Consider the following 26745-nt stretch of genomic DNA (forward strand, 5'->3'; position numbering starts at 1 on the left):
GTTTCGGCTATCAAAAGTGTGTGTTTATCACTGAGCAGGTTTCTGAACACCAAAACGAAGCAAGGAAAATTCTATTTATAACATCCATGGTGCACCAGGAAATGGTGAAAATGAATCTATCCATTGTGCCTATGGTCTAGATTTTTCCCTCGGCCTTTCAACATATCAATCTTCTGTGTCTTGAATATTTTATAAATCACTAAGTGAATTAAATTTGATGAAGAGTGTCCATAAGTGATCTATAACACCCCTCTAAGGCAATAGAGGATCCTAGCATGATACCCAACCACTTATTTTTCGTACTATATAGGTGGCATGTAAAGCAAGTGGAATAGTCTTCTTGAATGCGCGTAGACCAAAAATTGGACTGGTAAACACAGCCAACATAGGTCAGTTTCAAGTTGCTGTGGGGACCTTGTCAGGATACATGAGATCAGGAACAAGTGGCTGTAAGATGTTAATCCCAGATATGCAAAATCAGGATCAGAGGCCAAAAGCCACAGCTGTGCTGCATGAGACTAGAACAGATGAATTCATCAAATGGAAAAATATCTCACGACAACGTCCCTGTGGTCCTACTCCCAGCACGTTGCAACACCCTGAAGCCCAAACCCCAGGTCACAGCTTTTTGTGTAACAGAATATAATATTGCACTAGAATGCTAGCCTCTAAATACAAAGCTTAATACAAAGTTGACAGAACCATTAATCCTACAATCTTGTTTTTCTTGCAGCTTTGCTAGTCATTTATATTAAAGAGAAACATTGTTTGCTAATAATGGCTCAAGATATGATATGCACGATCAGCGTACAATCATCAGATCGTATATTTCAAAGACTATTAGATCCGTTTAATGTGAATTTACTGGATTAGTTCAAATTCACAAGAGAAGGCATACACAATCACGTAATGAGTCAATGAAAAAGCATACACAATCATACCTGAGGAATCGTGATGATGGTTTACCAAGGTGGAGATTACATACAATGAGATTGGCAAGAGTTTCAGGGTCTTTTGCGTCCTACAATAACAGAAAAGAGGGTTAAACAATATTGATGATCATTAAACTACACCCATACACATTTCCAAATAAAATAAAAAATTAAGTGCCGCGTGTTTTGGAGTTTCCATTGGTGGAAAGGTGGGCAATCATTGCAAACCTTGTTCAATGCTTCAAGCAATAGAGTCTCGGCCTCCTCAAAGCTTCCCATGTGCATACAGCAAACTGCTTTCCCATTCAGAACCATCCCCGTCATTGGGTACTTTTCAGCAAAGTCTTGGAATATGAGATAAGCTTCACGGATCTTAGAGCCACCCTGCACCATTGATTAAAATGATGTTAAGCACATTGTCCCCGGTAAAAGATGCATAGATGAAACTTCAGTATTTAATAACACTGGACTGTGAAATTACTTACAACAGCAATGTCCAACCATGCGTTTGCTAGTTGTGTCAGTGTATGGTCTTCATCAATTTGTTGCATGATCTTCAGTTGCTTCTCAGCATAGTCTGAACGATGCATCTTAATGAAGATCTGGACATTCAATGCATGCCTGTAACCAAACGAGTGTCCCATCAACTATCAGCATTAAGTTTGATGGACGCTAGACGCAAATGAGGTTCAAAGCTTCACAGTAAATTTTACCAAAAAAAATAACAATGTCAAAATAAGACAACCATAGCACACCAAAAAAAGAATAGAATCTATCAATGATCCTACAAAAAATGAACATCTAAATGGCCCAATGCTAAACCATCACATTTTCAACAAGACAACCATAAAGAACATCTAGTCATGGAAGGCTAGAAGCAGTCAAGCAGGAGCAACTAAGCACAGGAAAAACTTCCAACCACAGGAATGAGGTAACAAACACTGTGAAAGAAACAGTAGTATTTAAAGTTACCTTTTCAAAGTAAGATTTTCAGTTTTATACCACACACAAAATAAACCTTTGCATCGCCTATGGCAATCAAAAGTCGGAGAAGTTCAATACTGAAAGACTAAACCATCAAAGGATGGAGGAAATAGGTACACATACAAATCCAAGGTTCCTCCAGAGTGCGTGTGCTTGAGAGCCTCATTGTAGTCCTGCTCATGCATAAATATAATTCCAGCAATCAATCGCAGAACAGGATTGCTCCCAATTGCTGAATCACTCAACCATTCTTTGAGGCTGGAGATTGCACCTTCCTTCAGAATTGGACAGGAAAAAAAAATAAAAGGCATTTAGACCATCTGGATGGAAAGGAAAAATACAAGACTTAAACATTAGCGCCATTAAACTGCGAAACACATACACATACATGCACAGAAATTACACATGCCACCTGAATTACTATCTCATTACTATAAATAACATTAAGAAAGCCAAATAATTGCACAAAGTACTGATGCAAGCAAACAGGCCATCATCAGTTGTCAATCGACCATGTGCAATGCTTTTTGTGTGGCGAAAATAATTATCTATGGTAATAACTGCCTCAAGAAATATCACATGATCTAATCTATAATTTACATTATATGGTAACGTTATGGGTTTTGCAAAGAAGTAATGCTTCCAGATTTTTCTTTGGTAGCATTGCATCATCTTTTGAAACTTTATTGTCAAGATCACGAGCTAAATGTGTCTTAATTTCCCAAAAATTATACAAAAAAGAGGTCTGCAATTTGTAATTAAATGTTCCATTTATATTTCCCCCCTGAGAATATGATTAGGTGGACTACACACAGTCAAAGCCATATGCAACGCATATCATCGGACGAGAGCTCATATGCAGGCACAGGTTGCACGAACAATTTGAAATGCCCAGTGCATGTCCCACACTAACAAACCTGAAAGGCTGATAGTGTTGAGGAAGTTTTAACTGAATCTTATTTTCAATGCTATATTGTAACCAGTAGCAACATGATCAACCCTACCCCGTAGTGGGAAGGGGAGGTAGGAGAGGGCAGTTTGTACCAGTAGTGTACAAATGATATAAACTACTGAAATCAAAACCACTTTCAGAACGCAAACCGAACAGAGGGCCAAAATACCCATTGCGCAAACCTGTTCATGCTTTCAATAGAAATGGCGCTAGCAATCAATCAACGAACTCATCAGTCATTAGCCCCTAGCAGTGCACATGATGCATAAGATCTAACCCCAGATCATACTACTCACTATAGCAGCGACAGATCTAACCCAACTATATACAACGATCCCCAACTCGACGACCCAGATCCAAACCAGCAGAGCACAATCAGGAACAGATCAGAGGCGATATAGGTCAGATCCAGCGCGCTAACCTTGTCCCCGGTAAGGTACAGCGCGAGCAGCTTCACGGCCTGCAGCGACGTCGCGGCGGACGAGTCGATCTCGCTGATCACCAGCTGCACGAAACACAGGAGAGGCACGCGCGATCAGAGCCAGAGCAAACCGCGGCGAGCTGGGGGTTGGACCAGACACCGAATCAATTCGCTCGCACCTGGTAGGAGCCGAGGGCGATGTAGGAGCGGAAGACGATGGCGTCGCGCTCGGCGGCGGCGTCGGCGTCGAGGCCCGGGACGTCGCTGTTGTTGATGGCCGCCTGGTAGGCGCCCAGGTAGAAGAGGTTCCGCAGGTTGAAGAGCAGGTCCGGGGTGGCCATAGTTGCGGCGGTCGGCGGCGGCGACGCGGCGCGGCGGAGGCGGTTCTGCGGCGAGTGGGAAGAGATCCGGGGAGGTGAGGGTGTTCGTCGACTCCGCCTGTTTGATCTCTCCGGTTTGGTGATTCGAGTTGCTGAGGGAGAAGAGGAGAATGAGTTATATTTATAAATGGGCTCTGGATGGGCCTCCAATGGAAGAAATTGGGCCTGAGGTGGCTGGGTCTCTCCTCTGTGGGCTCGGACTGTTTACCGGACCATGAGTTCTAGACGGGCCCAAAGCCTGACACTGGCGTCGTGCTCCCGCCGTCGTGGCGCGAACGCCGACGCGACCAGGACGGAGTTGCTGGCGCTATAAAGAAGAGAGCGGCAACTCTAGTCAGAGGAACCACCCGATTCCGCCGCCACTCGCAGCACTGCAGCTGAGCTACCGCTCCAGCTCCCTCTGTTTCTCCGGTCCAGGCAGCCCACCACCACCTCCTCCGGGAACCGTCAAGTCACCGGCGCGGAGCAATGGCACCGACGGAGGCGGAGCAGCACCCGCGGAGGGCGCTGGCGCTCGCGGCACACGACGCCTCCGGCCGCGTCACCCCCATCCGCATCTCGCGAAGGTACGCTTGCGTTGCGCGCTCTCGTGGGTGGTGAACTGCTGGTGGCCGTAGCTGGGCGCTTCCTGCCTTCCTGGTCGATCCCTCTGATTCACTAGTGCTAGTGCTAGTGCCAGTGCCTCCTCCAATTTGCGGTTGCTGGATCCTTTTCCGATCTCCGGTTGATAGAGCCCAGCAGGCATGGAACCGGGTGTAATTAATCTCGCCGTTGGTGGATGTTGGCGTGCATTCCCTTGCGGTTAAATCTAGCTTGGCTTGCAGCTGAGGTGCAACGGCAGCAACGCAGGATTAACAAAGCGATGGGGCGAGTAGAGCCTCGCGGAGTTATTACACGTACCTGAGGTTTTGGATTGTTGTTAGCTTAGTGTCGATCTGCACCGTACCTGAATTTCAAGTTCTGGGGCCTGTTCTAGTAGTGGTTGGGGCCCCTGTTCATGGGTAGGGTAGATTTTGAAGCTAAAATATCAAAATTCTTACGGAGAATGCCATCTTTCTAGTTTTGATTTTCTCTGTTTTTTATCAAGTTAAATGTGGGTGAGCATCGGAATACAGTTTTATGCTGAAATGCATGCCACATGACCTTGTATGTGCTCATGTGCAAAAAATCACAATCAATAGCAGCAGCTGTTTGTTCCCAAGGATTATGCGCGCTTACAGTTCCAGATACGTGTTTCAGTTCAGCTTGAACCCTTCTTTCGCAGATAAACCACGCACAGTAAAATCCTTCAGTCCAGAATGCATGATTCCAGTAAAACAACACGATCACCCCTGATTTGTAGTCGAACGTGTTGTGGTCAGTGGTAAACTGGTGATGGCTCGGAAGATCGAGCTGACGAGTTGCATGCTCTACCTCCATCATCCACAACTGCATGCCACTTAAAGCGGTCACAGATCTGGTCAGATCTCCACGGCCTGTACCCTCTCATAAAATCCTTGGCTGGCGCATCAATACAATACATGGTGACAACGCCACTCCTGCTCCGATCCTGCAGGAATTTATGGAGCCTGCTGCTTGCAGCTACCCTCCCCCTCTCTTCGGCCTTGTTTAGTTGCCAAAGTTTGGAGGTGCCAAATTACTGTCACAACACTGTAGCACACTGTATCGTTTCGTTTGTATTTGTGAATTATTATCCAAACATTGACTAATTAGGCTTAAAAGATTCGTCTCGCAAAGTACAACAAAACTGTGCAATTAGTTTTTAATTTCGCCTACATTTAGTACTCCATGTATGTACCGCAAGTTTGATGTGATAGGAAATTTTCTTTTTGCATAGTGCCAAAGTTAGGAGTTGGGGTGAAGTAAACAAGGGCTTCATTGTGCAGCCCTTTCTGGTTTCTGGTTGCTACCATCGCAGTCACCACGTCCTCTCAGCTCCGAGCTTGCCTTCTGGAGACCTCCTCCTATAGTAAGTAAATAAATAAATGTTCATCACAAGCGCTGGTCCGTGCATGGAAGGATATGCTGGATCATGTCATTCAACCCGTAGGGCCCGATGCACATGGAGAGTTTTATGTGGGCCGTATGTTGATATTCATATAGAATGATGCCTTCTTTTCTTTTCTTTTTTACACTATGAAATGGCTGCCTGCCTCCTTTATGCCAGCTGGGCTCCTGCTAGGCTGCTATTACTGTAACGATGCATTTGCATTTTCTGTTTGGGTTTATTTGGAGTTGAGTTTTTTGCTTCATTGTTGCCCACTTTTCAGTCTAGAAACATAGCCATGGAAGATTTTCAGTTGAACATGGTTAAATAGTCTCCCTTTCTGTGAGGAAATTTCAACTCTGAAGGCTGAAGTATACTATAATAATGTTCCATGCAGCACGTGATAAACATGTGTTTTCTGACTTAAGCCTTCGAATAGATCAGGCAGATAAGCAGAGTGGGCTTTATTTGTTACATGAGAAGATGTTTAACACCTTTCCATTTTGCAGGGAAACTGGAGATGACGATGTCGCTATACAGATACTGTTCTGCGGGATATGCCACTCTGACCTGCACACTGTCAAGAATGAGTGGAGGACCGCCATCTTCCCAGTTGTCCCTGGGTAACTGTGTTGTCACGTCTTAACAAAAAAAAAACTTATTCAATCATTTCATCACAGCACTGCATCCTTGCATGATATCCACTCTGAATCTCTGAACCTGATAATGGCAATTGGTACCAACCTGGCATGAGTCCATCTAAAATTGACTGCTCTCATTTTCAACAGGCGATTCTGATTAGTTGCTCCGAGCACGTCAAGTAATGCGTGTTCATGGATGCAGGCATGAGATCGCCGGACTGGTCACCGAGGTCGGCAAGAACGTGCAGAGGTTCAACGTCGGCGACAAGGTCGGCGTCGGGTGCATGGCCAACACCTGCCAGTCCTGCGAGAGCTGCGAGGAAGGGCTCGAGAACTTCTGCTCCAAGATCGTCTTCACCTACAACTGCCAAGACAGGGACGGCACCGTCACCTACGGCGGCTACTCCGACATGGTCGTCGTGAACCAGCGCTTCGTCATCCGGTTCCCCGACGGCATGCCCCTCGACAAGGGCGCGCCCCTGCTCTGCGCGGGGATTACCGTGTACACCCCCATGAAGTACCACGGGCTGAACGAGCCGGGCAAGCACATCGGCGTGATCGGCCTTGGTGGGCTTGGGCATGTGGCGGTGAAGTTCGCGAAGGCGTTTGGGATGAGGGTGACCGTGGTCAGCACGTCGCCGGAGAAGAGGGAGGAGGCTCTGGAGAAGCTTGGTGCGGATGCCTTTGTTGTCAGCAGCGATGCTAGTCAGATGAAGGTAAGGAAAGTTTGGTTGGGTTCATGGAGCCTCAATGCAATGTAGATGATCGAAGACAAGCTATTTTCATACTTCATGCTATCTTCTTTAACAGAGTATTTACGCCTCCATTTTGATCTGTGTTTTTGCAGGCTGCGAAGGGCACAATGCATGGCATTATAAACACGGCCTCGGCAAGCATGTCCATGTACCCTTACTTCGCTCTGCTCAAGCCCCAGGGCAAGATGATCTTGCTTGGCCTGCCTGAGAAACCTTTGCAGATCTCTGCCTTCTCTCTGGTTGCTGGTAAGTCAGTCTCTGAGTTCTGGTACAGTTTATGCAGAGATCAGCACAACAGAATTGAGCACGGCACATTTCGATCAGTTCAACAACATTTTGAGCAATGTTACTATCTGAGGATCTTCCATGGTGGTGAATGCTGAGAATTGCTGCAATATTCTGAGCACACAGGCGGCAAGACTCTGGCCGGGAGCTGCATGGGGAGCATCAAGGACACTCAGGAGATGATGGACTTCGCCGCTAAGCACGAGTTGACGGCGGACATCGAGGTGGTCGGTGCTGAGGACGTGAACGATGCGCTGGAGCGCCTCGACAAGGGCGACGTCAGGTACCGCTTCGTCATCGACGTCGGCAACACCCTCGTCGCGGCGTGACTAGCGAGCTCACCGGTTTCAGCCCTATAGCTAGCGACGACTTACGGCTCTGATTCGCAAATGTGCCAAGGGTGGAAACTAAGCATACTGTTATGCGTTGATATATTGTGTTAGTGTGATAATAAGGGAAAAGAAGCTGTGGTTTGAACATGCAACTGTACTGTTTGCCCTGTGCAACAGAGCCTTCACTCGAAGGAAGGAACCATTTGCATTTTCTCTAGGTCTCCTGTTCACAAATCCATCTAAGCCATCCAATTCCAACCGTGTAAGAGCTATGGATTAATGTACTTGTGCACAAAGAGAAATGGATGGACATTCCCACGGCTTGACGAAAGATTTAGTATACAAATACATTTCATCTTACAGATTGTGTTCAGTTCAAGCAACAAAGTCTGGCATCCATCACCTAGACATGCCAAGGGATCTTGGGATGGACAGGGACCGGACCTCCGGCGCCGAGCTCGGGAACATGACATTGAGCCTGTGCATGAGGACGTCGGCCTTGGAGGGTATCTCGTTGAGCAGGAACTGCTGGACGATCGGCTTCTTGAACCACTCCAGCACCGAGTCGCCAGGAGCACGCAGGACGACCTTGCTCACCTCGAACGGGGACTCCAGCGACGCCAGCACCTGCGCCACCACCATCTTCAGCGTTGGCCCCGTCACCAGCTTGATGCGCCGCGGCACGACCCCGTAGTAGAGCATCCGCTTCCTGAACCTGTGCAGTGTGTGCACCGTCGCCACGAGCGCCGCGCCCACGGACAGGCTCCGGACATCCAGGGACCAGGCGATGTGCTGGTCGAAGACGATTGCCTTGGCGAACAACTTGTTCTCATAGGAGACCTTCCACACACAGCGGGCACGGTTCATTTGGCCCATGAGCACTAGGTAGTTGAGGAGGACGTTCACGAAGTACCTGGCCGCGCTCTCCTCGTTGTCGTAGTCGATGCCCTGGAAGAACTCGCGCACAAACGAGAGCACTGGCTGCTTACGCTGCTCTGGACCGGTGAACAGGCCACACATGAAGTCATGAGCCTTGTGCTTGCTGGCGCTCAGGATGTCCATGATTGCCCGCTCACTGCTCTCGTCCTGGCACCGCACCAGGTGGGCGAGGATGGATGTGTAGAGAATCAAGTCCACCTTGGCAGCACCAGCAACATATGTCTCAAGCAATGGCCGTGCTGAGTCATACAGCCCAGTCTTCATGCAAGACTCGAACAGCTGCCTTATGATGAAGTTGTTGGTCCTTATACCAGCTGAGCCCATGAACCGTAGCCACCGGAGTGCCATGTCAGTCGATCCATCCTTGATATAGATCATCAGCAGGTCACTTGCGGTCACCTCTATCGGGAAACCTGATGCCTTCATCTCCAGCAGCACCTTTGCAGCCAAATCTAGCAGCCCCTTATTCGCCAGCATTGTCAGCAACGCTGTAAACGTGCTAAGCCCTGGCCTTGTCCCTGCATTTGCCATGGAGTGATACAACCGCATTGCTGCATCCACCTGCCCTGCTGAAGCATGCATTTCCACCAGACATGCATATGTAGCCGGCGTGGGGAAGAAACCAGCCTTCTCCATGTCCCCAAACAACTTGGCGGCGATGTCCAGCCTTCCAGACCGAGCATTGGCCTCGACCACCATGGTGTACAAACCAAAGCTTGGTCGGAGCCCTCCCCGTCTCATCTCCTCCCAAAGCTCCATCCCAGCATCCAGCTTCCCGGACCTCACCAGCCCTTCCACCATGGCGGTGCTCACTGCTGTGCTTACCCAGTGCCCCACCGCCACCATCTCTCTGTACATCCCCATGGCCGCATCAAGCCTCCCTGCCTTGGCGAGCACGTCCACCATCACAGAATACACGCCAGCCGGCGCCCGCCCAATTCCCTCCCTCAGCTTCATTTCATCGAACATCTTGCGGGCAGCGTCAATCCTCCCGGCGCGTGCCAGCGCAGGTACAGCGAGCTCGTACGTGCCCTCGTCCAGGGCGCAGCCCGAGGTCGCCATTTCGTCGAGCACCTCGAAGGCCTTGAAGGCGAGGCCCCTGGTGAGCAGCAGCGAGAGGAGGGCGTTGTAGGCAGGCGTCTCGAGGCCCTTGAAACCGACGTCGCGGAGGCGCTTGAAGCAGTAGAATGCCGGCTCAAGGAGGCCGTGGGTGGCGAGCGCGGAGACGACGGCGTTGAACGTCTTGGGGAAGGCGGCGGGGTCGGGGAGCGCGAGGGTGTCGTCGAAGAGCGCGAGGAGCTCGGATGAGTGGGTGGCCGGCGGGAGACGCGCGGCGAGGAGGGAGGAGAGGTCGTCGGAGGGGACGAACCAGGGCTGGAGGCGCGCCCATGCGACAAGGGAGATGAGCGGGACGGGGTCGGAGGCCGGGAGCGAGGCGGCCGCGAGGTGGAGCAGCGCGGTGTCGGGCGCGGAGGGCAGCGCGGAGAGCGCGGCGGAGAGGGGCGCGCCGGAGCGGTGGCGGAGCGCGAGCGAGGCGAGGCGGGCCGCCGCGGCGGGGCGCGGGAGCGGGTGCGCGGAGGCGCCGGAGAGGATGGTGGGGTCGGCGCCCGGCACGGCCGGCCGCGCCCCGGGCGCCGAGGAGAGCAGCGCGCCCGACTCGTCTAGGTACTCCACCGTGTCCGTCCACTCGGGATCGGGCGGCGGCGGCGGCGTCTCGAACGAGAGGCGCCGAGCGAGGGGTAGGGAGAGGGAGACGGCGCCGCCGCGGAGGCGGGTGCTGCGCGCGAGGCCGACGCGGAGCAGCATCTCTTCTTCTCTTCGGCTCGGTGGTTTGGTTGGGGTTGGGGCGGTTGGCCGCCGCGGCGCCGCCGGTGAACAAAGCGGCCTGCGGCCGGAGCCAGACCAGCAAGTCGGCGCGGCAACTGATCCGACGGCCCAACGGACTGGCTGCTTCCCCACAAGAATGGGCTAGCCCCAATTTATCAAAAAAAAAGAATGGGCTAGCCCCAAAGGAATTTTGGGCCCATCCGAAGTCGGCCTTCTGAGCTCTGGCCCAGTTACCTTCCCCGTCGTTGTGCGTGGCAGGCACCACGCACCTGGAAGCTTCCGATCCAATCGACGGCTCCCCTCCTCTGTCGGCTCGTCTTCTCGCGTCCGTCTCCGGCGTCGAACACTCGAACCCCCTCCGGCCACCGTGCAGAGTCTACTCCTTTGCAAGTGAGAAGCGCCGCCTGGAAGGGATTCTTCCAGGATTGGAGGAGCCGCCGCTGTCCTCACCCCTGCTGGGCCGGCGTCGAGCGGAGATCCAGTCGGAAACTAAACTGACCTCGTCTTTTGCCGGTAAGAAATCCTCTAGCTTGTTCCGCGGGATCCTTTCTTTGCTGCGAGTGATCTAGTCCAAATCTTCCTTGCTGAGATGTATATGTATACTCCAGTTCTGCAATCCATCCATACACTTAATTGCTGTTTTGCTTGCTATGTGTGTGCGCGCGGGCGCTAAAAGCAGTGTATTTTTCTTACTTTGGGGGCTCCAGCTGAACTGCGATATTTGTATGTTGATTCCAGCATTCCCATCAGGAGAAGCAATGTCAGGAGTGATCACAAAGTTCGCGGTTGCATCCATGGTGATGTGGATGGCCCCGGTTGCGATCGTGTATGGGTTCTACTACCAGGTGTTTCCAGGTTAGGCTGCTGTTCCTGTTCTCATTACTGCATGGTGTGTTCCATCTATTATGTTCAAATGAAGTACATGAGTTCGTTTTGGTAACGATAGGTATGTTTCCTTGTTCAGGTGTGAGTCAGATGTCATCCTCGGCGCAGACACTCGCCAGCGGGTTCCTTGCCGTCATATCAGTCAATCTGGTGATCGGCTTTTACATATGCATGGCAATGAAGGAGACTCCGCACCAGGAGCCGCAGCCAGATCCCACCTTCTTGGCGAATGCTAAAGCGAGTATCAACCAGCCAACATCTTCTCAAGTGAGTGATGATTCCAAGGGGAAGGGGAAGGTTGAGTAAGCTGTAGCATGTTGGCTTGGGTCTTCTGTATGTTAAGAGCATGTTATTCAGGAGGAATAGTTGTGCTATGCCACCACACAATACCATGGCCTTTAAAATTTCACGATTTCGCTGTAAATCTTGACGGTTATGGTTATGGAACCATTTGAAGATGAACCTCTTGTATCTGTTTACAATGGAAACTGTGTCCAATGTGTTATTTTGGTTAGGATTCTCATCAAAACTACCGGTGGTTATGTATTAGTTCCTTTTTGGTGATTTGGTTAGATCCTATTTAGTGTATGCCTTGAACATACATATGCTGCAATGTGGTTCCATTCTGGCTTGTGTTGAGATACAATCCAACAACATAGTTAATAGGTGATATTTGAATAGTTTGCTTCAGTGTACAATGGATATTTTTTCTGTGCACGATTGTAATCTGTAGTAACTCTGGTCAAACTTGTTATGTCTGTTAAATGACGATTTAGCGCTATAATATTATTATGCCAGAAGAAGAAAAATTGGTTACTTAGAAAGCTGGAGCTGCCAAGCTGGTATGGTTCTTAATTGCTGTTTTTCCATTTTCTTTTGGCATGACAGCAACTTTGATGCAAGGATAGATGGGATTTTATGTGGGGCATCCAAACTCTTATACCCTAAACTTTTGTTAAATTGGTGTTCTTCCTAAAGGATGATGGTCAGCCTGCGTAGAGCCGTAGAGCCGTGGACCTTTGTACCTGTCTGTTGGTCATAATGTTTGACTATAAAGTTTCTCTGTTTCTTCTGGTTATTGCGGTAAGCTAAGGATGCAGATGTAGCTAACTAATCACGTAATCTCATGAAGTACAAAAATACCATCTGAGACTATATTGTATTGGAAAATGGAAAACTTGTGGATTAATACGATAATTCCTTCACCATGAGCCATCTTATTATGAGAAAATGGAGAACTCTTGAACAAATACAATCTAGCCTTGAACTCAAACAGAGAATACTGGTGGAAACACCATTTTCTGATGGTCTGTAGATCTATGCCCATATGGCAAGCATAGACATCATTCCTGCACCTAAGAAAAGTGCAAGATATGTCATCAGCTGAAGCTTTGTATTTGTCTGTAGTTTCGGGTTGTTGAAATCTGTGGCCAGAAGATCAACTAATGACATGTAAATCAAAATTCCTGCTGAGGCTGAGTTGAAAACTCCTTCAACAACGAAGGCAGTAGCGCTATGGCCATTGTAGCTAGATGATATGCCAATCCCTAATGCAATACCTATGGGTGCAGTTAGGGAGAAAAAAATTGCCATCATGACGGTTGCCCTTAACTTGAAATTTGCCTGCAACAAGGTGGAAACCAGAGGGTGTTAGTTTTCTTATTGATGTGAAACACAATATGAAATTAATTATTTCTCCTTTGTGTTCATTTATTTTTCCTTCTTAATTTTATTTCTTGCTTTAACTTATGAAGTAACAATTATTACCAGGGTTCATTTACATGAAGTTTGAGATTTATTTGATTTAGCTTCTGCAACATGTCTGTTCACGGGTTGATCATTAATCCATGCTGGGATATGTTTATTTTTGTAATTACTGAAAAAAGGGTTAGTAATGGTTCGTGCTTATAATGTGGTATGTTGCTGTCCAAGATTTGTTCTGTTTCAACTTGATATATCTCCCTGTGTACTTCCTCTCGTTTTAACACACTCCTGGAGTTTTACTGGTATAAATTTCCTGATAGCTGAGTTTTGGAATTGCCCTGTAGCTTATCATTATTTTAGTCAAAAGGTGGAGAATGGTTAGATTTTCAGTGAGATATATGCAGGTATTGTAGGTTATGGGGAAACATATACCTGCACAATGCAACCACCCAAGCCTATGCCTTCAAAGAGTTGATGAAAGCTAAGGGCACCAACAAGAGGCCTGATGGTGGATGACCTCACAGATGTACCTAAGGACACTCCAATGATCACAGAATGCACCAAAATTCCGAGCTCAAGGACCTGTATGATGAGATATTTATTTTGTTATCTCAAAAAGGAAAAAGTGCACTAGAGTCAATTCTTGGGCTGGAGAGGAACATTATAATCTGAAGCACAAATTAACACGCACTTAATAGGTATGAATCTCCTCGTCCCAATCTCCATTTCTTCATCTTGTGTTATTTGAAAGAGCAAAACTAGATGCACTATACTGATTTTGGGAGAAGTATTAATATATCATTATGCCTTTGTGTGCAAATTACATATATCTACCGTGCAGTGTAAATATCTGATTGATCATAATGAGATATTTGGATCTAATTCACTAAATTGCTGCATTCTTCATTGATTCTGTGCACTACTCATGGAAAAAAGAATGTATCGTTGATTCAATTTAAAGTTATGCCTTTCATGCTTCTTTATGATTTTATCGTGCATTAACAAACAATATGACTCTTTTCAGTACTATTTGCGAGGGAGGCTAATGGGCATCAAGTAATTGCTCTTACCTGGGATACCACCCTGTGCCGGATTGTGTCAGCTATTGCAGCCTCCTCAGGTGAACCAATGATATCCACCTCTCCATGCGAATGCCCTTGTGTTTGATGGGTGTGAACATGCACATGTTGTGCATGCCCAGTCCTCTCCTCGTCTCCAGGTTGCTCATGTATCTCTAGGTTGTCAATTGGTCGTGCCTTCTTGAAGTGAGACCGGCGGTAGTACCCAGCAGCCAGTGAGTCTATCACCATTGTGGCCATTGCAGCTGACATTGCAATGAGGCCCGCGAAGGGGAAAACATTCCGATCTCTGCCAACTTTGTAGAGGCATGGGGATGTCAGCCCATCAAATGCTGCTGGCAGAATGTGGACCATGCCAGTGGCAAGTATGACCCCAGCCGCAAATGCCTTGACCGCAAAAAAGATGTCACCATCAGGGTTTAGCGCAGCCATGGAGCGCCCAAGCACCGGCACCAGCACGCCTGCTGCTCCAGCTGTGAGGATGGATGCAATTGCGATCAGCTTCAGCTTCATTGCGCCCAGTTTGTCAGTCTCCGTCCCATCTGTGGCATTTGTGCAGTTGGAGGTGCTGGCAAAAGCCAGTTGTGCAAAGAGCAGGAGCCATGAAAGCACTTTGAAGGTATGCTTCACAGCAGCCATGGCACTGGCTATTTTATGCCTTGTGATATGCTGTATTTTCCAGTGTGAGTTGTGAGGAGATAGAGGCAACGATAGTGCTTTATATAGGACGAATGTGCTGATTGGGAGGGTTGCCAAATTGCCATCCTGTGGACAGGTGGGGTCTGCTACTCTCAGTTTCCAAATCCTGTGGCCAAGTGTAAAAAGCTGCCATGTTGTTGATCATGCTGGAGCTTATACCAGTCATCAGTGTAAAGGACTGAACTCCACAACATAGTGCTTAATTACTGTTGAATTGTCGAAGATGGAAAAAACAGAGATCCAGCCCAGATCTCAGTCTGAATCTCAGTTATCTGAATCTGATCAAGAGTCAGCTGCCGTGTCTCCTGGAACTGTTCATAACTGCTGCATGATGGATGGACAAAAGCATAGGGCAACAGATGCGATTCACCCTATGCAAGCAAGAAAAATATTGGAACCCAGGGTGTGGAATGTACTGGTGGCTGAGGACATGAATGGATGAATGATGCTTTCTTGTGGTCAGAGCATCGTGTAATGTTGACACCATGTTGTCACCAGTTAGTTAATTAGATTAAACTCTTTTGAGGCTTGCACTTTGAAGGTGAGTTCTTTTTGGTGTTGGGCTGAAAAGGCTGTTTTGCACATGCCTAATCATCAGTGATGAGACTGCTATCTGTTCATGGAGTTACCAGTGGAGTCATCACTGATTAAAAATTGACCCTTTTGAAGGGATATTCTTCCTGTTTGTTTGCTGTTGCTAGTTCACTTATCTTTTATTTCATCTGGAAGACATTACCTCAACGTGCTGCTTTATGAGAGCGCTCCTGGACCAAGCTGATTGGTCGAAGTCCATGGCTTTGGCAGGCATCGCACTGTTTCCTGGAAGCTGCAGCTCTACTTTTACAAAGGGACGAAAGCCTTTCTCCACCGAGAAATTCGTGGTATATGTTGATTGGGACTATCTATTCAATCCTGACATGTGGGGAAGATAAAGAGGTTACAAATAGCAATCCTGCAAAAGTGGCTTACCTGATCAATTGGACTGAAAAAAGAAGATCACACGATACTGAGGTGATGAATGTATGGGCATCAACTGCTTGCTACTGAATAAGTTCATCTGTCTATTACTTGTACTCTTGTTTAACTGGCATTTGGGTCCAGCCTCACAAGTGTCATACAGTAGATTCTCATGATCTTGGAGAATGTCCATTTGGGGCCTGCCTATAGACTCCACTGTGAGCGACTTCCCTGTGAGACAGGTATCTGTACGACCGGTCCAACTTTACTTACGTGACGTAAGGCAATTTTGGCTCTTTAACTGCCCATTGGCTTGGGTCGCATGATTGCACCTTTGGATAGTTCGTAGTTCCACTAACCTTGGCGCTGCAGAGGTCTCCTGTCCAGTGTCGAAGAATATTTGTGCATACATCAAACAGTAGCCATCAAATTAGGAGGGACCCTCTGGTAGGACAGCTGATGGTGAAAGCTCACACTTTTTGATTGGGAAAAGAACGCTCCAAATTGATGGAAAAGAGAGCTGGAATGATATTGCAGGATTCTGGCCCCAATATGGATAAGATCTCTTCATAGGCTTGCAATAGGTTTGGCATGCTTCGCCAGTGTTGCTGCAATGGATTTACGGGTTTGCACAGAGAACTTGGATGGAAAGGTGCCGCCATTGTTGATGAGTCCTCTCTGTTCACGTTCGGTGGGTTGAATGTAGGAAGCGACAGCCATCTGCACTTTTTATCAGAATGGGTACCCCAATTGCTCGCTTCATTCACCTTTCCTTGGCACTAACTTGCCGCGTCATTGGAGGCATATCAATTGATGTATGCATTCAATGAAGAATGCTCGGAAAGTTGCTCGGCCATGTGGGGCTGTGGTGTGTGGACATTCCAAGCGCTCATCCAGGCTCATGGCTTCGACTGTTGAGAAGGATCTATGCCAGATTCGTCCTGCTCCATATCATCCTAGGATTGAACCATTCCAGTCCTCAGAGAAAATGACATTTGGGAAGTGGGTCGCTCAAAAATATCAGCGCATGTCACTCCTGCTTGTGAACATTGCAGTGGCAGTTGGCCTAAAGACGGGCATTCGACGCTGTTTCATAAATATCTCAGCGGTCATCAGTCATCAGGTCATGAAAGTTCACATGACACATGGTCTACTGCGCAGTGCCCAAATGGTCTACCGAGGAGCGTCCAACTTATCATACTAGGATCAACACGTTCTAATGACCAGAGAATGACAATTCGTTGAAGTGGATGCCAACTGATCAGCCAATATCTCCTTACTTGTGAGCATTGCAAAGGAAGCTGGCCTAAAGATGTGTTACCTTCATGTACAAGCTTGACAGCTGATAAACGAGCACATTTTGTATAAACATGTTTTTGAACGAAAACGGCATGAGAGTGTGCCTATTTCATTGATAAAGAGATAGATACATCCGGCTAACCGGAAAGAAACAAAGAAAGACGGAACAGGGATTTCGCTCCCGCTATAATCCAAAGGTTGGCCAAGGACCTGATTTTGGCCGTCAACGATACGATGGCACCGATGAACATGGACATCAGTGATGTCCATGGTAATGCCCGTCACTCTATGGTCCTGTAAGCTCAGTTCACATCGCATTGTCCACTGAGCAGTCATGGCTGGTGCACTAGCCGGAAAAGGAGGCTGGAGAAGGCGATGCGACCGCGCGGCGGGAGGAAGACAACATGTTGGAAGGGACGACGTGACTCCTGTACAAACAGCAGGGGCGCCACCGAGCGGGGAAGCCGGTGTTCGTGGGGGAGCCAATAATGCCGGCGAGATGCGTGGTACGCGATGATGGCGCGCCTGACTTGACGCCGTGCCGGAGCCGGTGCTCCGTGGCCATTCTGAAGGCTGCAGGTTCAGAAGCTGAAGGCACCTGATTCTTCAGACGGAGGCGCTAGATGTAGGTCTGCCAATCTCGGGGACCTGCTATTGTGCAGCTGCCTGTACTGTACAGTTGTTGAAGTGCCGAACAGTAGGTAATGGTGCCATACTGCCATGGCAGTCGATAATAGTGCCATAGTGCCATGCTTGCGTGCAGCGTCAGTGGTTTGGGTTCGTGCTCTGCATTTGTACGTTTGTGCCCGCTGAGAAGTGGAAAGATCGTAAACATGCGATGCATTTTGGGCGGCCACCGGTTAAGTCAACTTCTGACGCTGCGTGTTCTGCGCAGATGGGGAAACATGTGGCCCAATGGCAACACCCGGCCCACTCGTACCTGGTACGTTGAGCCCATGATGTCTTTTTTTTTAACGAACCAAGTAGAAGAGCTGCTGATCATATTGATAAAGAAGAAAACTCAGATTGAGCGAACAACAATCCTCGAAAAGGGATCGACAATGGGGAAAAAACAACTGCAAACCTACAACTACTAACTACGACTAAGAATGACAACTCCGCTAATAGATGACTTCACTCACAACATGAGCTGCATTAGCACAACATCATCCTCAGACCAGCAGGTCCAAGAAGGGATGACTTTTCAAACCTTTTAGTGGCTTGAGGTGGTCCGGTAGCAACAAATCCTTGAGACGGTCTGCATAGTCTTGAATTGCATCCTCGTTGAGATTCCCATCATTCCCAAGAATGCCCAAATCTTTTAACACACTACGTTGGGCAAGGTGGTCACTTCGACGAAGTGAGGATCTGTTGTAAGACTTGAGCTGGCATCTTGTTGTCATGGACAGTGGTGAGGGGGGGTGTATAGGAGGACATCAAAGATACTCTCCATTTATAGATGTGGTGTCAGGAGATGACACTACCTCTAATGATGGATCCTCAGTCAGTCGAGCTTCTTCTACCTTGACCTCTAGAATAGGTAGGGTCATCTTTGATGGTGATGAGAAATATGGGATCCTCGATTGTCATACCCATACCCGAGACAATTTCCTCATCGTCGTAAGCGTCTTCCACCACGACAATATCCTCAAAAGAGGTGTCCACTTGCTGGGTCATTCGCTCGGTGATCATGTCCTCACAACCTATAGTGGTCATGGCCAAAGGCGTTGCCACCACAACTGCCTCCTTGAAGATGAGAAGCACATGATCCTTGGTGATCGACTGTCGAGCAGTATCTACAACAGCACCATCTTCGGAAGAGGCGACAACTTGGAGCAGTGTGTGCTCCATGGAGAGCTCCTCGTACTCCTTTGCTTTAGAGGGCTGTGAGGGCATTGCATCCAACTTGTTGGTGAGATCTTCAACGGCTACGGTTTCAGAGATGGAATCAAGGGTCCGCACCTCCTCCTCCTTTGTGGTTGTGGGCATCACATCCATCAAGTTGGCCTTAGAAAGCTTTCGGCTGCCAAGGTTTGCAATCTCATAGGCCTACGTCTAAATTCCCGTAAGAAAAAAATTAACCATTCACCGTAAATTCATTATCAGAGGTAATAATCATATGAGGTGCTGGTAGTGGACATCCCTTTTGACAAATGTTCATTTTGCAACTCCGTTTTCTTTAACCGAAAGAAAAAGTTTATGCACTTTTAGGCAAAGTGACGAGCAAGGTGTGCCATTAATTAATTATTAAACTGAATGAACCAGCCTGCCTAGCTACTCTCCCTTTGCAAGGTTCTTGGTCAAATGATCCCCTAGCTAGCTAGTGTCTAGCAGACACACGTGTATGTACTACGTACATGTACAAAAGCCTCTGGAACAAACCATGTTTTGATGATCCAATAATTCACCTAACTAATCCCGGTATGTGCATGCGATCATTGGCTGCAAATTAACCTCCGAAAGAGAGAGAATCCATCCTGTCGTAGCGTCATGCACGCGCGGGTCGCCAGAGCAGGTCAAGCATCAGCTAGCTAGTGCTGTCGCTGCTACTTCTGAACGTTGCCGTCTTCAAGTTTGGCGTAAAGATAGACGAGGAGCCGAAAAAAATATCTATCCTCGCAGCCGGCAGCACGCTCACTTGCCATCAGCGCCGCCGCGTGCAAATTGACTTGGTCACATGCATGGTCTAGTGTAAAGCGCGCGGCACAAGAGAGGGAGAGAGAAGGAAAAGAAGCCGGAGGAAGCGATCGATTTGGCGCGCACAGAATCGATGCATATGCATGGTAAGAAAAGCGTGCAGGCCTAGCTCCTGGAAAGGGGCGGCCCAATGGGATTGTTCTCACAGTAGTATTGTACAAATGAGCCCATGAGAGGAAGGCCCAAGTTCCTATCGAGTCCGGGGATCCTGTCAGATTTGGCGGTGGCCTATTTCGTTTCGTCTAAAAGATGCGCTCGCGATTTTTCAAGAACGGACGCAGCCATCAGGTTTGTTCGTCAGGTATGAAACATATCTCTGTGCAATGGCATGAGGCCAATAAAAATATGCTTCGTCGTTTCATTGAAGGGCAGAAATCGTACTTCTACCATCACTTAACAGCCCTCCAACGCTCATGTAACGGAAGAGGCATGCAGCGGATAAAAATTTTGAAGAAATGGCATGTAAAAGAAACTGATTTTTTGGATGGCATGCCATTGCCAGGAAAGAGCAATAATTTCCAACGTGATCGAGGGAATTACACAGGCATACGGAATATGCATAGCATATGGGTGAGAACTGAGCAGTAGTTCACCCTTCAGAGTTCTCTTGATGGATAGCAGCCGCAGTTGGTGGTGTAGATATCTGCTTGTCGCGAAGCTTGTCGAAGATGGGATCCCTCAGTATCTCTTTCACAGAAGGGCGCCTTTTTGGATCAGCGTGCATCATTGACTGTAAACAAGCAGAACGAGAGTGTTAAGTAGGATCGCGTGTTATAAGAGAGCAAAATGCTTCTGACAGGCTGAGACTAGCAGCGGTCACGCTAGCTAATACGCATGCTGAACGACAGGACTAGAAATGTAATTAAGGTAACAAATAAAATAGCTACCAAATTGTATCACGAGAGAAGCATTTCCCAAGAAAGAACCTGACTGGAAGGGTTCTGTAGTAGAAAAGGAGCCATATCAAACTAAACAGATCGAAGGGTAAGTCACAAGTGGTGTTATACCTGAATTAAACGCCCAAGCTCGTCTGGGATTTTGGAGGTAAATCTAAGTTACCCATACGAAGTTTGTTGAACTCATCTCCTTCTCTAGGAAGTTCCTGGCCTCTTACAAGCTCATAGGTAGATGCCCCAAGAGAAAAGATATCTACCTTGTCAAGATGCTCACACCTACCACCATTCAGTATCTCAGCAGGCATATAACGGCGATCTCCTCCTTCAACTCCCTCTTTAATAATACTTGTAAATTCAGCACAGCCAAAGTCTCCAAGTTTATAAACACCATTATTGCTGCGATACATGTTATCTGGCTTCACATCAAGGTGTGCTATGCCACCTCCATGAATGAAATCCAAGCCCTTGGAGACCTTTAATTTCACAAGATTTATGTTAGTATTAGTATGTGATTTGCACATGAAACATATGAGATCCATTCACTGCTGATCTGAACTAGAAATGCTTGCAGGTATTAGTACTTTATGAACTTCCAGAGTTTACAATAAATTCTTGCAAGAAATGCCGATCTGGGTTTTAATACCAAGTTTGGTAGTTTGTAAGAAGGCAAAAAAGGGGGAAAAAACGTGTGCTGGAAAATCTAGTTTGTAAACCTTACACTGCACAATTAGAATGGCTTCTATATATTGTGATGTAGAGGCCGAGATATTTATTATTCCTTTATCTAAAAAAATTAGAACCTCTTCATTATGGTTATAACCAACTAAATTTCATATCATCACTATGGTGATTTGGCTTTGGTTTTGTTTGATGAGCTAGACCAACCCAACATATCAAGTCAAAATTAAATATGGATGGTGTCTAGATGAAACGCATTTTCCATGAGTAACTACAGCAGCATTTAACCTAATTTCGAGAAACTTGCAGGCGCAAGCTACAATCGTAATCTTGTTCTATTCTAACAGAAATTTGAATTTTGCTATGGATACTAACAAAAGTACCAAGAACAGACTGAAAAACCTGATATAGCATTTCCAAAGCTTCCAGCGGGTCTAAAGACGCTCCTATTTTCTCTGATAAGCAGGAGTCGCACCATTCCATCTGGATATAAAGTCTATCGAACTCGAACCAATGAGTGATTAGTTCAACTATGCTGTTCTCATGGGATCCTGGTAAGACATATTACAGATGCTATGAGTTGCTAAGAAAAATAGAAAATATAATTGAACATGAGATGATCCCCAAATTTTAACTTCACGCAATGCTTCATCCCTGCAATAGAGAAACAACAGGAAAAATTAGCGGGTCATGGACACATCGATAAAGCATATGGTTTGGTTTACTAATACAGCTACCGTTTCATGTCATCGGACAGTTTATCCTTGGTCACTTTTACTGCAAATGCTTTACCACCTTCTTTTCCACAACCTCTGTACACATAACCAAAATGGCCCTCACCAATCTTCTGAAAATTACCTCGCAGAAAAAAAACTAAAAATTAAGCATGCTGCGAGCAAAGACAACACAAAATCATGAGAGGGATCATCGAGTGGTCAGATCGCCTCCACTACAAGTGCTTAAGATGGTAAGAGGGACGGTCGTGTTTTTAGACGAATGGGAGCGATCATGTTAGAAGAGACAGGTCGAATAATGAGCATCAGGGGAGAATGGGAAGAGGAGGTGAGATGCTACCTCTTTGGCAAGGAAGACAGTAGTGGGTCGGATCAAACATTAAGATATGTAGTGTCAAGCCCCTAACTCTCTATGTTGCTTCCGATAAAGCAGGGGAAAACGACACAAAATGTATTGATGTGACTGACTGGAATGTGAACAGATCATCGCTACAAATTGAGAGCATACCTCTAACCCACGGAAATTGGTGGTTAGCCGACTCTGAAGAGCGAGAGGATCAAAGATCTTTTCATTCCCAAGCTCAGTGGATCCAAAACCTACGGGGAAATATTCCCTGAGCATTAGTGACAGTGATTCATTTCTACAGGCAGTAAATACAGTAAGTGCCACGCCGTAAGCACATGAAACTAATAAGGGTCTCACGTTCTTTCCCGGCAAGCTTGTCCAGCCGAGGAAATTCGTCGTCCTTCAAATGCCTATATGGGTCCTTCAATGGCCAAACACAAAGAAACAAAAATATATATCGGGCGATTAATTAAAGGGCATGTCATATATTCCAAACAAAACCTGAAAAAGAAGCAGCAGCAGGGGGAGGTGTTTATTACCTTTCCCTCCTTATCTTGTAATATGCTTCGCATGGAGTCGAGCATATCGCTGCAAAACACCGACCGATATGTATATCAGAGCCGGGCACTGAAAATCGTAGCAGGAAATGCACCTGTCGGCGTCGAAGATGATGCTCGATGGTGATCGGATCGGATCGATCGGGGAAACATGCATAATACCTGTCGACGAAAAGGCCCCATCGACTGTCCTCGTCGTCGTCGGCAGCCCCCATGGCGGCAACAGGCATCTTCATCTTCGATTCCTCGGGCACCGGCGACATCGGTTCCGCTCCAAAGCTGTCTGCTCCTTGGTAAGCTGGGGTTGCGCCGGGGGGACGGGGCGGCTGTCTTATATAAGCTTAGTTTACTGTTGAGATTAGGGACTTTGGAAAATTGATGGGGGGCCAGCGGCCAATGTTGACCATTGAGAAGCTCCGTCCTTGACAAAGCGAGAGCGGTAGCGCTGTGTGTATACCTCGCTTCCTTTTTCTTCTGCGATTATATATAGTTAGAACAAAAAGAATATGGTTCTTTTTTGGAGGAAGGACAGTTCCATCTCAAAGCATAAAGACAAAGCGTTCCAGGTTAGTTGGAAAGGATGAACGGAGCAGTCGCGCACTCACTCCAGAGTCTCCCACTGTCCCCCGCTCCACATCACCTTTTGTTTTTCAGAACAGAAAAGGCCGAGCCTCTAACGTTAAGAAGATTTGCTTGTTTGTTGCAAGTTGCAACACGTTGGCTGGCTCGACGCCCCAGTGCAGCCAATACATCTCTCAACTTACTAACAAGCTCAGCATTCGTGCGGTACATTGTTCAGAAACAAGCTCAGCATTCATGCGGTACATTATTCTTATCCCACTCGTAGATTAGATTATATTACATCAGATGACAGCGGCCTGCGAGAAATTCAGAGCACCTCAAGCATGGAGGGATGGATGGGAAACGGAGAGCGTGCAGAGCACTGAGCACCCAAGGAAAGGAGAGGCCCGGATGGAAAAGTTGAAGAGGAAGGAGGCGTTAAAAGCAAGGGCCGGCAAACAACCACGCACACCAAACAAACTTTCCTCGGGTTTATTGCCCTAAAAAAAGCTTTCCTCGGGTTTCTGCAGCGCTTGCGTTGCCTTGTCTACAGATTGTTTTCATTTCATTGGAACGATTTGGAAAACCATCTGAATCCGAACCAACACAATAGTACACTCCAAACCACCAAACTGCTTGGCCCTCCAGATCGAACCTAACCATATGCCGGTCAACGAGTACGAAACTCCAAAAGTGGAAAGCAGACCAGTATCAGCACAAAGCCACAAACCAATAGCCGCAAGTGGGAATCCACGAAAAGATAGGGGAGTGATTGCGCGAGCGCTTAGATGGCGGCCAGGCCGAATGCCGGCCGGCGGGTCTCTTTCAGACCAGAGCTCGCGTCGCGATCAAACCAACTATATGTACCCAGAGCGGTTGTTTCTTCCAACCGTCGTAGTTATTTTACAAAAAAATCCCTCAATTTTTTCTTAATCAACCCACAGTTCTTGGAATATATCTTGATAATTTTGCAAAAAAGTTCTCAAACTTTACTGCAATTGTGGAGGTGGAGCCGCCCGTGCCGGCCGGCCTCGCCTGGGCTGCGCCATCTGTCGCCGCCGTGGAGCTGGAGCCGGCCATCCACTTACGTCGCTGGGGGCCACGCCGGTCACCTTCGCTGTTGGGGCCGGAGCCGGGGTGGCTGCCGCGCCTGCCGCCTCCGCCGTCGGGGTCGGGCCGAGGTGGCTGCGCCGGCCGCTAGGGCTCCTTCGCAGGGGCGCACCAGAGAGGTGGGAAAGAAGAGAGAGAGGAGATAGGGCCGGGAGAGAGAGGAGAGGTGGGAGAGAAGAGAGAGAGAGAGAGAGAGAGAGAGAGAGAGAGAGGAGATAAGGTTGAATGGTTGAGAGGTTAGGGTGGGAAGAGAGTTCGGCCAATAGGAACGCTTGGTTTCGGAGTTGTGGATCGATGACGTGGCAAATGTGTTTCTTCTCTAAACTTATAACACATTTTTGGACTACTAAATGATCTCGAATGAAAAAGCTCATCGAGCTCTACAATTTTGATATAAAGTTCGGATTCATCCGAGATCATATGCAAAAGTTTGTATTAAAAAAATATAGCCTTCAAACTTAATCATACTCATCATCCTTAACTTTGTTTCTATTTACGGAGCCCAACAACGGGTGCATCGTCATCATCGTCATACATCTTGACGCCGCTCCCATCGTAGATCACCTTCTATCGTGGCAATGGAACTCCGAACGGCGATACGCCACTCAAAGTTGTGCCCGCCCCCGCTTCCATCGGAACACATGAGTTTCATGTGTGAGTCCCTCGTAATGAACAGATGGCATCAAACCACCCACAAATATCTTCTACTATTATACTTGCAAAGAGAGGACTACTAGGGACAATGCACCAACATATTGTGAAGCGAATCCAACATATTAGGAACAAGCGAATGATAACGTGATAGCAAGTAAGGAACCGTAGCAACTCACGGGCATTTCTGCTAGTTAAAACTAAAAGATGATAAAGTGAGAGGAAGGAGCAGCGATTCGAAGACCTTTCTCGGCCAAATGCTGGCTGCCGTGGACGGTTCGAACGTTTCAGATAAAGATGGTGCACGCGGCGCGCAAAAGGGGATGTGGCCAGCGCGCTCCCATCCATCCCTCGCATGCCACCATCTGCATGTGCAGTGGCTAGTTTCCTAGAAGCTGCACGTGCTGCGTCGCGTCACGTCACTTGGTAATTGTGCATACTGGATTTCATGGTGATGAAACTCTTCTCATATATGATGAAACTCCGTCTCCTCTCTTCTCATAATAATTTTACCATGTTAGCAAAATTGTTGACGTAGCATGTCATTTAACGGTGATAAAATTTTTGATGAAACCTTCAGCGATGTTCAATCTATCAATTTTCTATCATGCAGCAGAGAATGAGCAACTTTGATCACTATAAATCAAAGGCTCAAAATATTAATCACCAAACACCAATTGATAACCTACACTAGCGTTAACGCATAGGGCACACGATGTCAATCGCATGGCTTCTAGGCTTGTGTCCTACTAGCTCAGCAGCGCTCGTCCTTTGACCTTCCCCAAATACGGTACAGCCTGCTGCCTATTCCACCAACTCCCTCTGTCCCAGAATAAGTGATTTTTTAAAGTTCAAATTTTGTCCCACAAAAAATACTTTTTTATATTTCAGACCATACAAAAAGGCCAATTCATTACCTTCGACCTAGTTCACGAGATAAAACCGTCCAGCTGATTTGGGTGAGGAGTTAATCACCAGCATGCATAATTAATTAGACTTAGAAATCTATGTGCCCAGCTCATCTATCAAAGCCAAGTAACAGATTGATTAGTATTTGGTCTGAAATTTTCTAAAAGAGCACTTGTTAGGAGTACCTACACATGCTTGGGAAGGGCCCCCTCGTTTTGGGAGCATGCCGCCTGATGGAAGGAATTTTGTGGCCCAGCCCATATTAGGGTAATTGGTTTAGTTACTGCCGCCGTGTGTATAATGAGCCCACGAGATGTAAGGCCCAAGTTTTTTTACTTTCCATACCGGACGAATCCTGCTGCGGTCAGCACAATTATGTGCCTGAAGTGCGGAGCAGCCCGAGCCTGCCTGCCTGACTGAACTAACTACGCTGGCGGCCCAATAGGATCATTACGGCCTGCTTGTATATTGTTCTTAGCGCTGCTTTGTACGTACAATGAATGAGCCCATGCACGAGAGCGACTAAGGGAACACGGGCCCAAGTTTTT

At 47.5% G+C, this 26745-nt stretch overlaps 6 protein-coding genes across 8 annotated transcripts in view; 2 read left to right on the top strand and 4 right to left on the bottom strand.

The window, feature by feature from the left end:
* LOC117862656 (coatomer subunit epsilon-1) overlaps nucleotides 1-3761 on the bottom strand; it is a 4103-nt gene extending 342 nt beyond the window's left edge. The window contains exons 1-6 of the mRNA XM_034746158.2: nucleotides 3469-3761; nucleotides 3290-3373; nucleotides 2040-2191; nucleotides 1418-1553; nucleotides 1161-1316; nucleotides 942-1021 (exon numbers count right to left, since the gene is read on the bottom strand). Coding sequence (XP_034602049.1) covers nucleotides 942-1021; nucleotides 1161-1316; nucleotides 1418-1553; nucleotides 2040-2191; nucleotides 3290-3373; nucleotides 3469-3630 — 770 coding nt within the window. The 5' untranslated portion in view covers nucleotides 3631-3761. The remainder of the gene's footprint in view (nucleotides 1-941; nucleotides 1022-1160; nucleotides 1317-1417; nucleotides 1554-2039; nucleotides 2192-3289; nucleotides 3374-3468) is intronic.
* A 241-nt stretch (nucleotides 3762-4002) lies between these two features.
* LOC117862655 (cinnamyl alcohol dehydrogenase 7) lies at nucleotides 4003-7886 on the top strand. Its single transcript, XM_034746156.2, has 5 exons — nucleotides 4003-4235; nucleotides 6166-6279; nucleotides 6500-7013; nucleotides 7145-7298; nucleotides 7464-7886. Exons 1-5 carry the CDS (start codon nucleotides 4138-4140, stop codon nucleotides 7664-7666), a joined length of 1083 nt encoding a protein of 360 aa, XP_034602047.1. The 5' UTR covers nucleotides 4003-4137; the 3' UTR covers nucleotides 7667-7886.
* Nucleotides 7887-7954: 68 nt separating this feature from the next.
* On the bottom strand, nucleotides 7955-10489 carry LOC117862654 (pentatricopeptide repeat-containing protein At1g79490, mitochondrial). The gene has a single exon (XM_034746155.2). The coding sequence runs from the start codon at nucleotides 10412-10414 to the stop codon at nucleotides 8069-8071; it is 2346 nt and encodes a 781-aa protein (XP_034602046.1). The 5' UTR covers nucleotides 10415-10489; the 3' UTR covers nucleotides 7955-8068.
* A 212-nt stretch (nucleotides 10490-10701) lies between these two features.
* On the top strand, nucleotides 10702-11834 carry LOC117865439 (uncharacterized). The gene is made up of 3 exons (XM_034749640.2): nucleotides 10702-10948; nucleotides 11174-11290; nucleotides 11400-11834. Exons 2-3 carry the CDS (start codon nucleotides 11194-11196, stop codon nucleotides 11624-11626), a joined length of 324 nt encoding a protein of 107 aa, XP_034605531.1. The 5' UTR covers nucleotides 10702-10948; nucleotides 11174-11193; the 3' UTR covers nucleotides 11627-11834.
* Nucleotides 11835-12505: 671 nt separating this feature from the next.
* Nucleotides 12506-15130, bottom strand: LOC117865438 (zinc transporter 3). Of its 2 annotated transcripts, XM_034749639.2 has the most exons (3): nucleotides 14095-15115; nucleotides 13457-13606; nucleotides 12506-12943 (listed from the first exon to the last, which is right to left on the bottom strand). In XM_034749639.2, exons 1-3 carry the CDS (start codon nucleotides 14740-14742, stop codon nucleotides 12638-12640), a joined length of 1104 nt encoding a protein of 367 aa, XP_034605530.1. In that variant the 5' UTR covers nucleotides 14743-15115; the 3' UTR covers nucleotides 12506-12637. The 2 variants fall into 2 exon arrangements, with proteins under 2 accessions (XP_034605530.1, XP_072151121.1); XM_072295020.1 differs by lacking the exon at nucleotides 13457-13606 and having other exon boundaries at nucleotides 14095-15130.
* Nucleotides 15131-20081: 4951 nt separating this feature from the next.
* Nucleotides 20082-23705, bottom strand: LOC117865301 (uncharacterized). 2 transcript variants are annotated; one of them, XM_034749459.2, is made up of 8 exons: nucleotides 23129-23705; nucleotides 22949-22997; nucleotides 22767-22830; nucleotides 22572-22660; nucleotides 22067-22176; nucleotides 21732-21983; nucleotides 20763-21124; nucleotides 20082-20485 (listed from the first exon to the last, which is right to left on the bottom strand). In XM_034749459.2, the coding sequence occupies exons 1-6, from the start codon at nucleotides 23227-23229 to the stop codon at nucleotides 21860-21862; spliced, it is 537 nt and encodes a 178-aa protein (XP_034605350.1). In that variant the 5' UTR covers nucleotides 23230-23705; the 3' UTR covers nucleotides 20082-20485; nucleotides 20763-21124; nucleotides 21732-21859. The 2 variants fall into 2 exon arrangements, with proteins under 2 accessions (XP_034605350.1, XP_072151150.1); XM_072295049.1 differs by lacking the exons at nucleotides 20082-20485; nucleotides 20763-21124; nucleotides 21732-21983; nucleotides 22067-22176 and having other exon boundaries at nucleotides 22434-22660.
* Nucleotides 23706-26745: the final 3040 nt, after the last annotated feature.

Source organism: Setaria viridis, chromosome 7, assembly GCF_005286985.2.
Source record: "Setaria viridis chromosome 7, Setaria_viridis_v4.0, whole genome shotgun sequence".
NCBI lineage: Eukaryota > Viridiplantae > Streptophyta > Magnoliopsida > Poales > Poaceae > Setaria > Setaria viridis.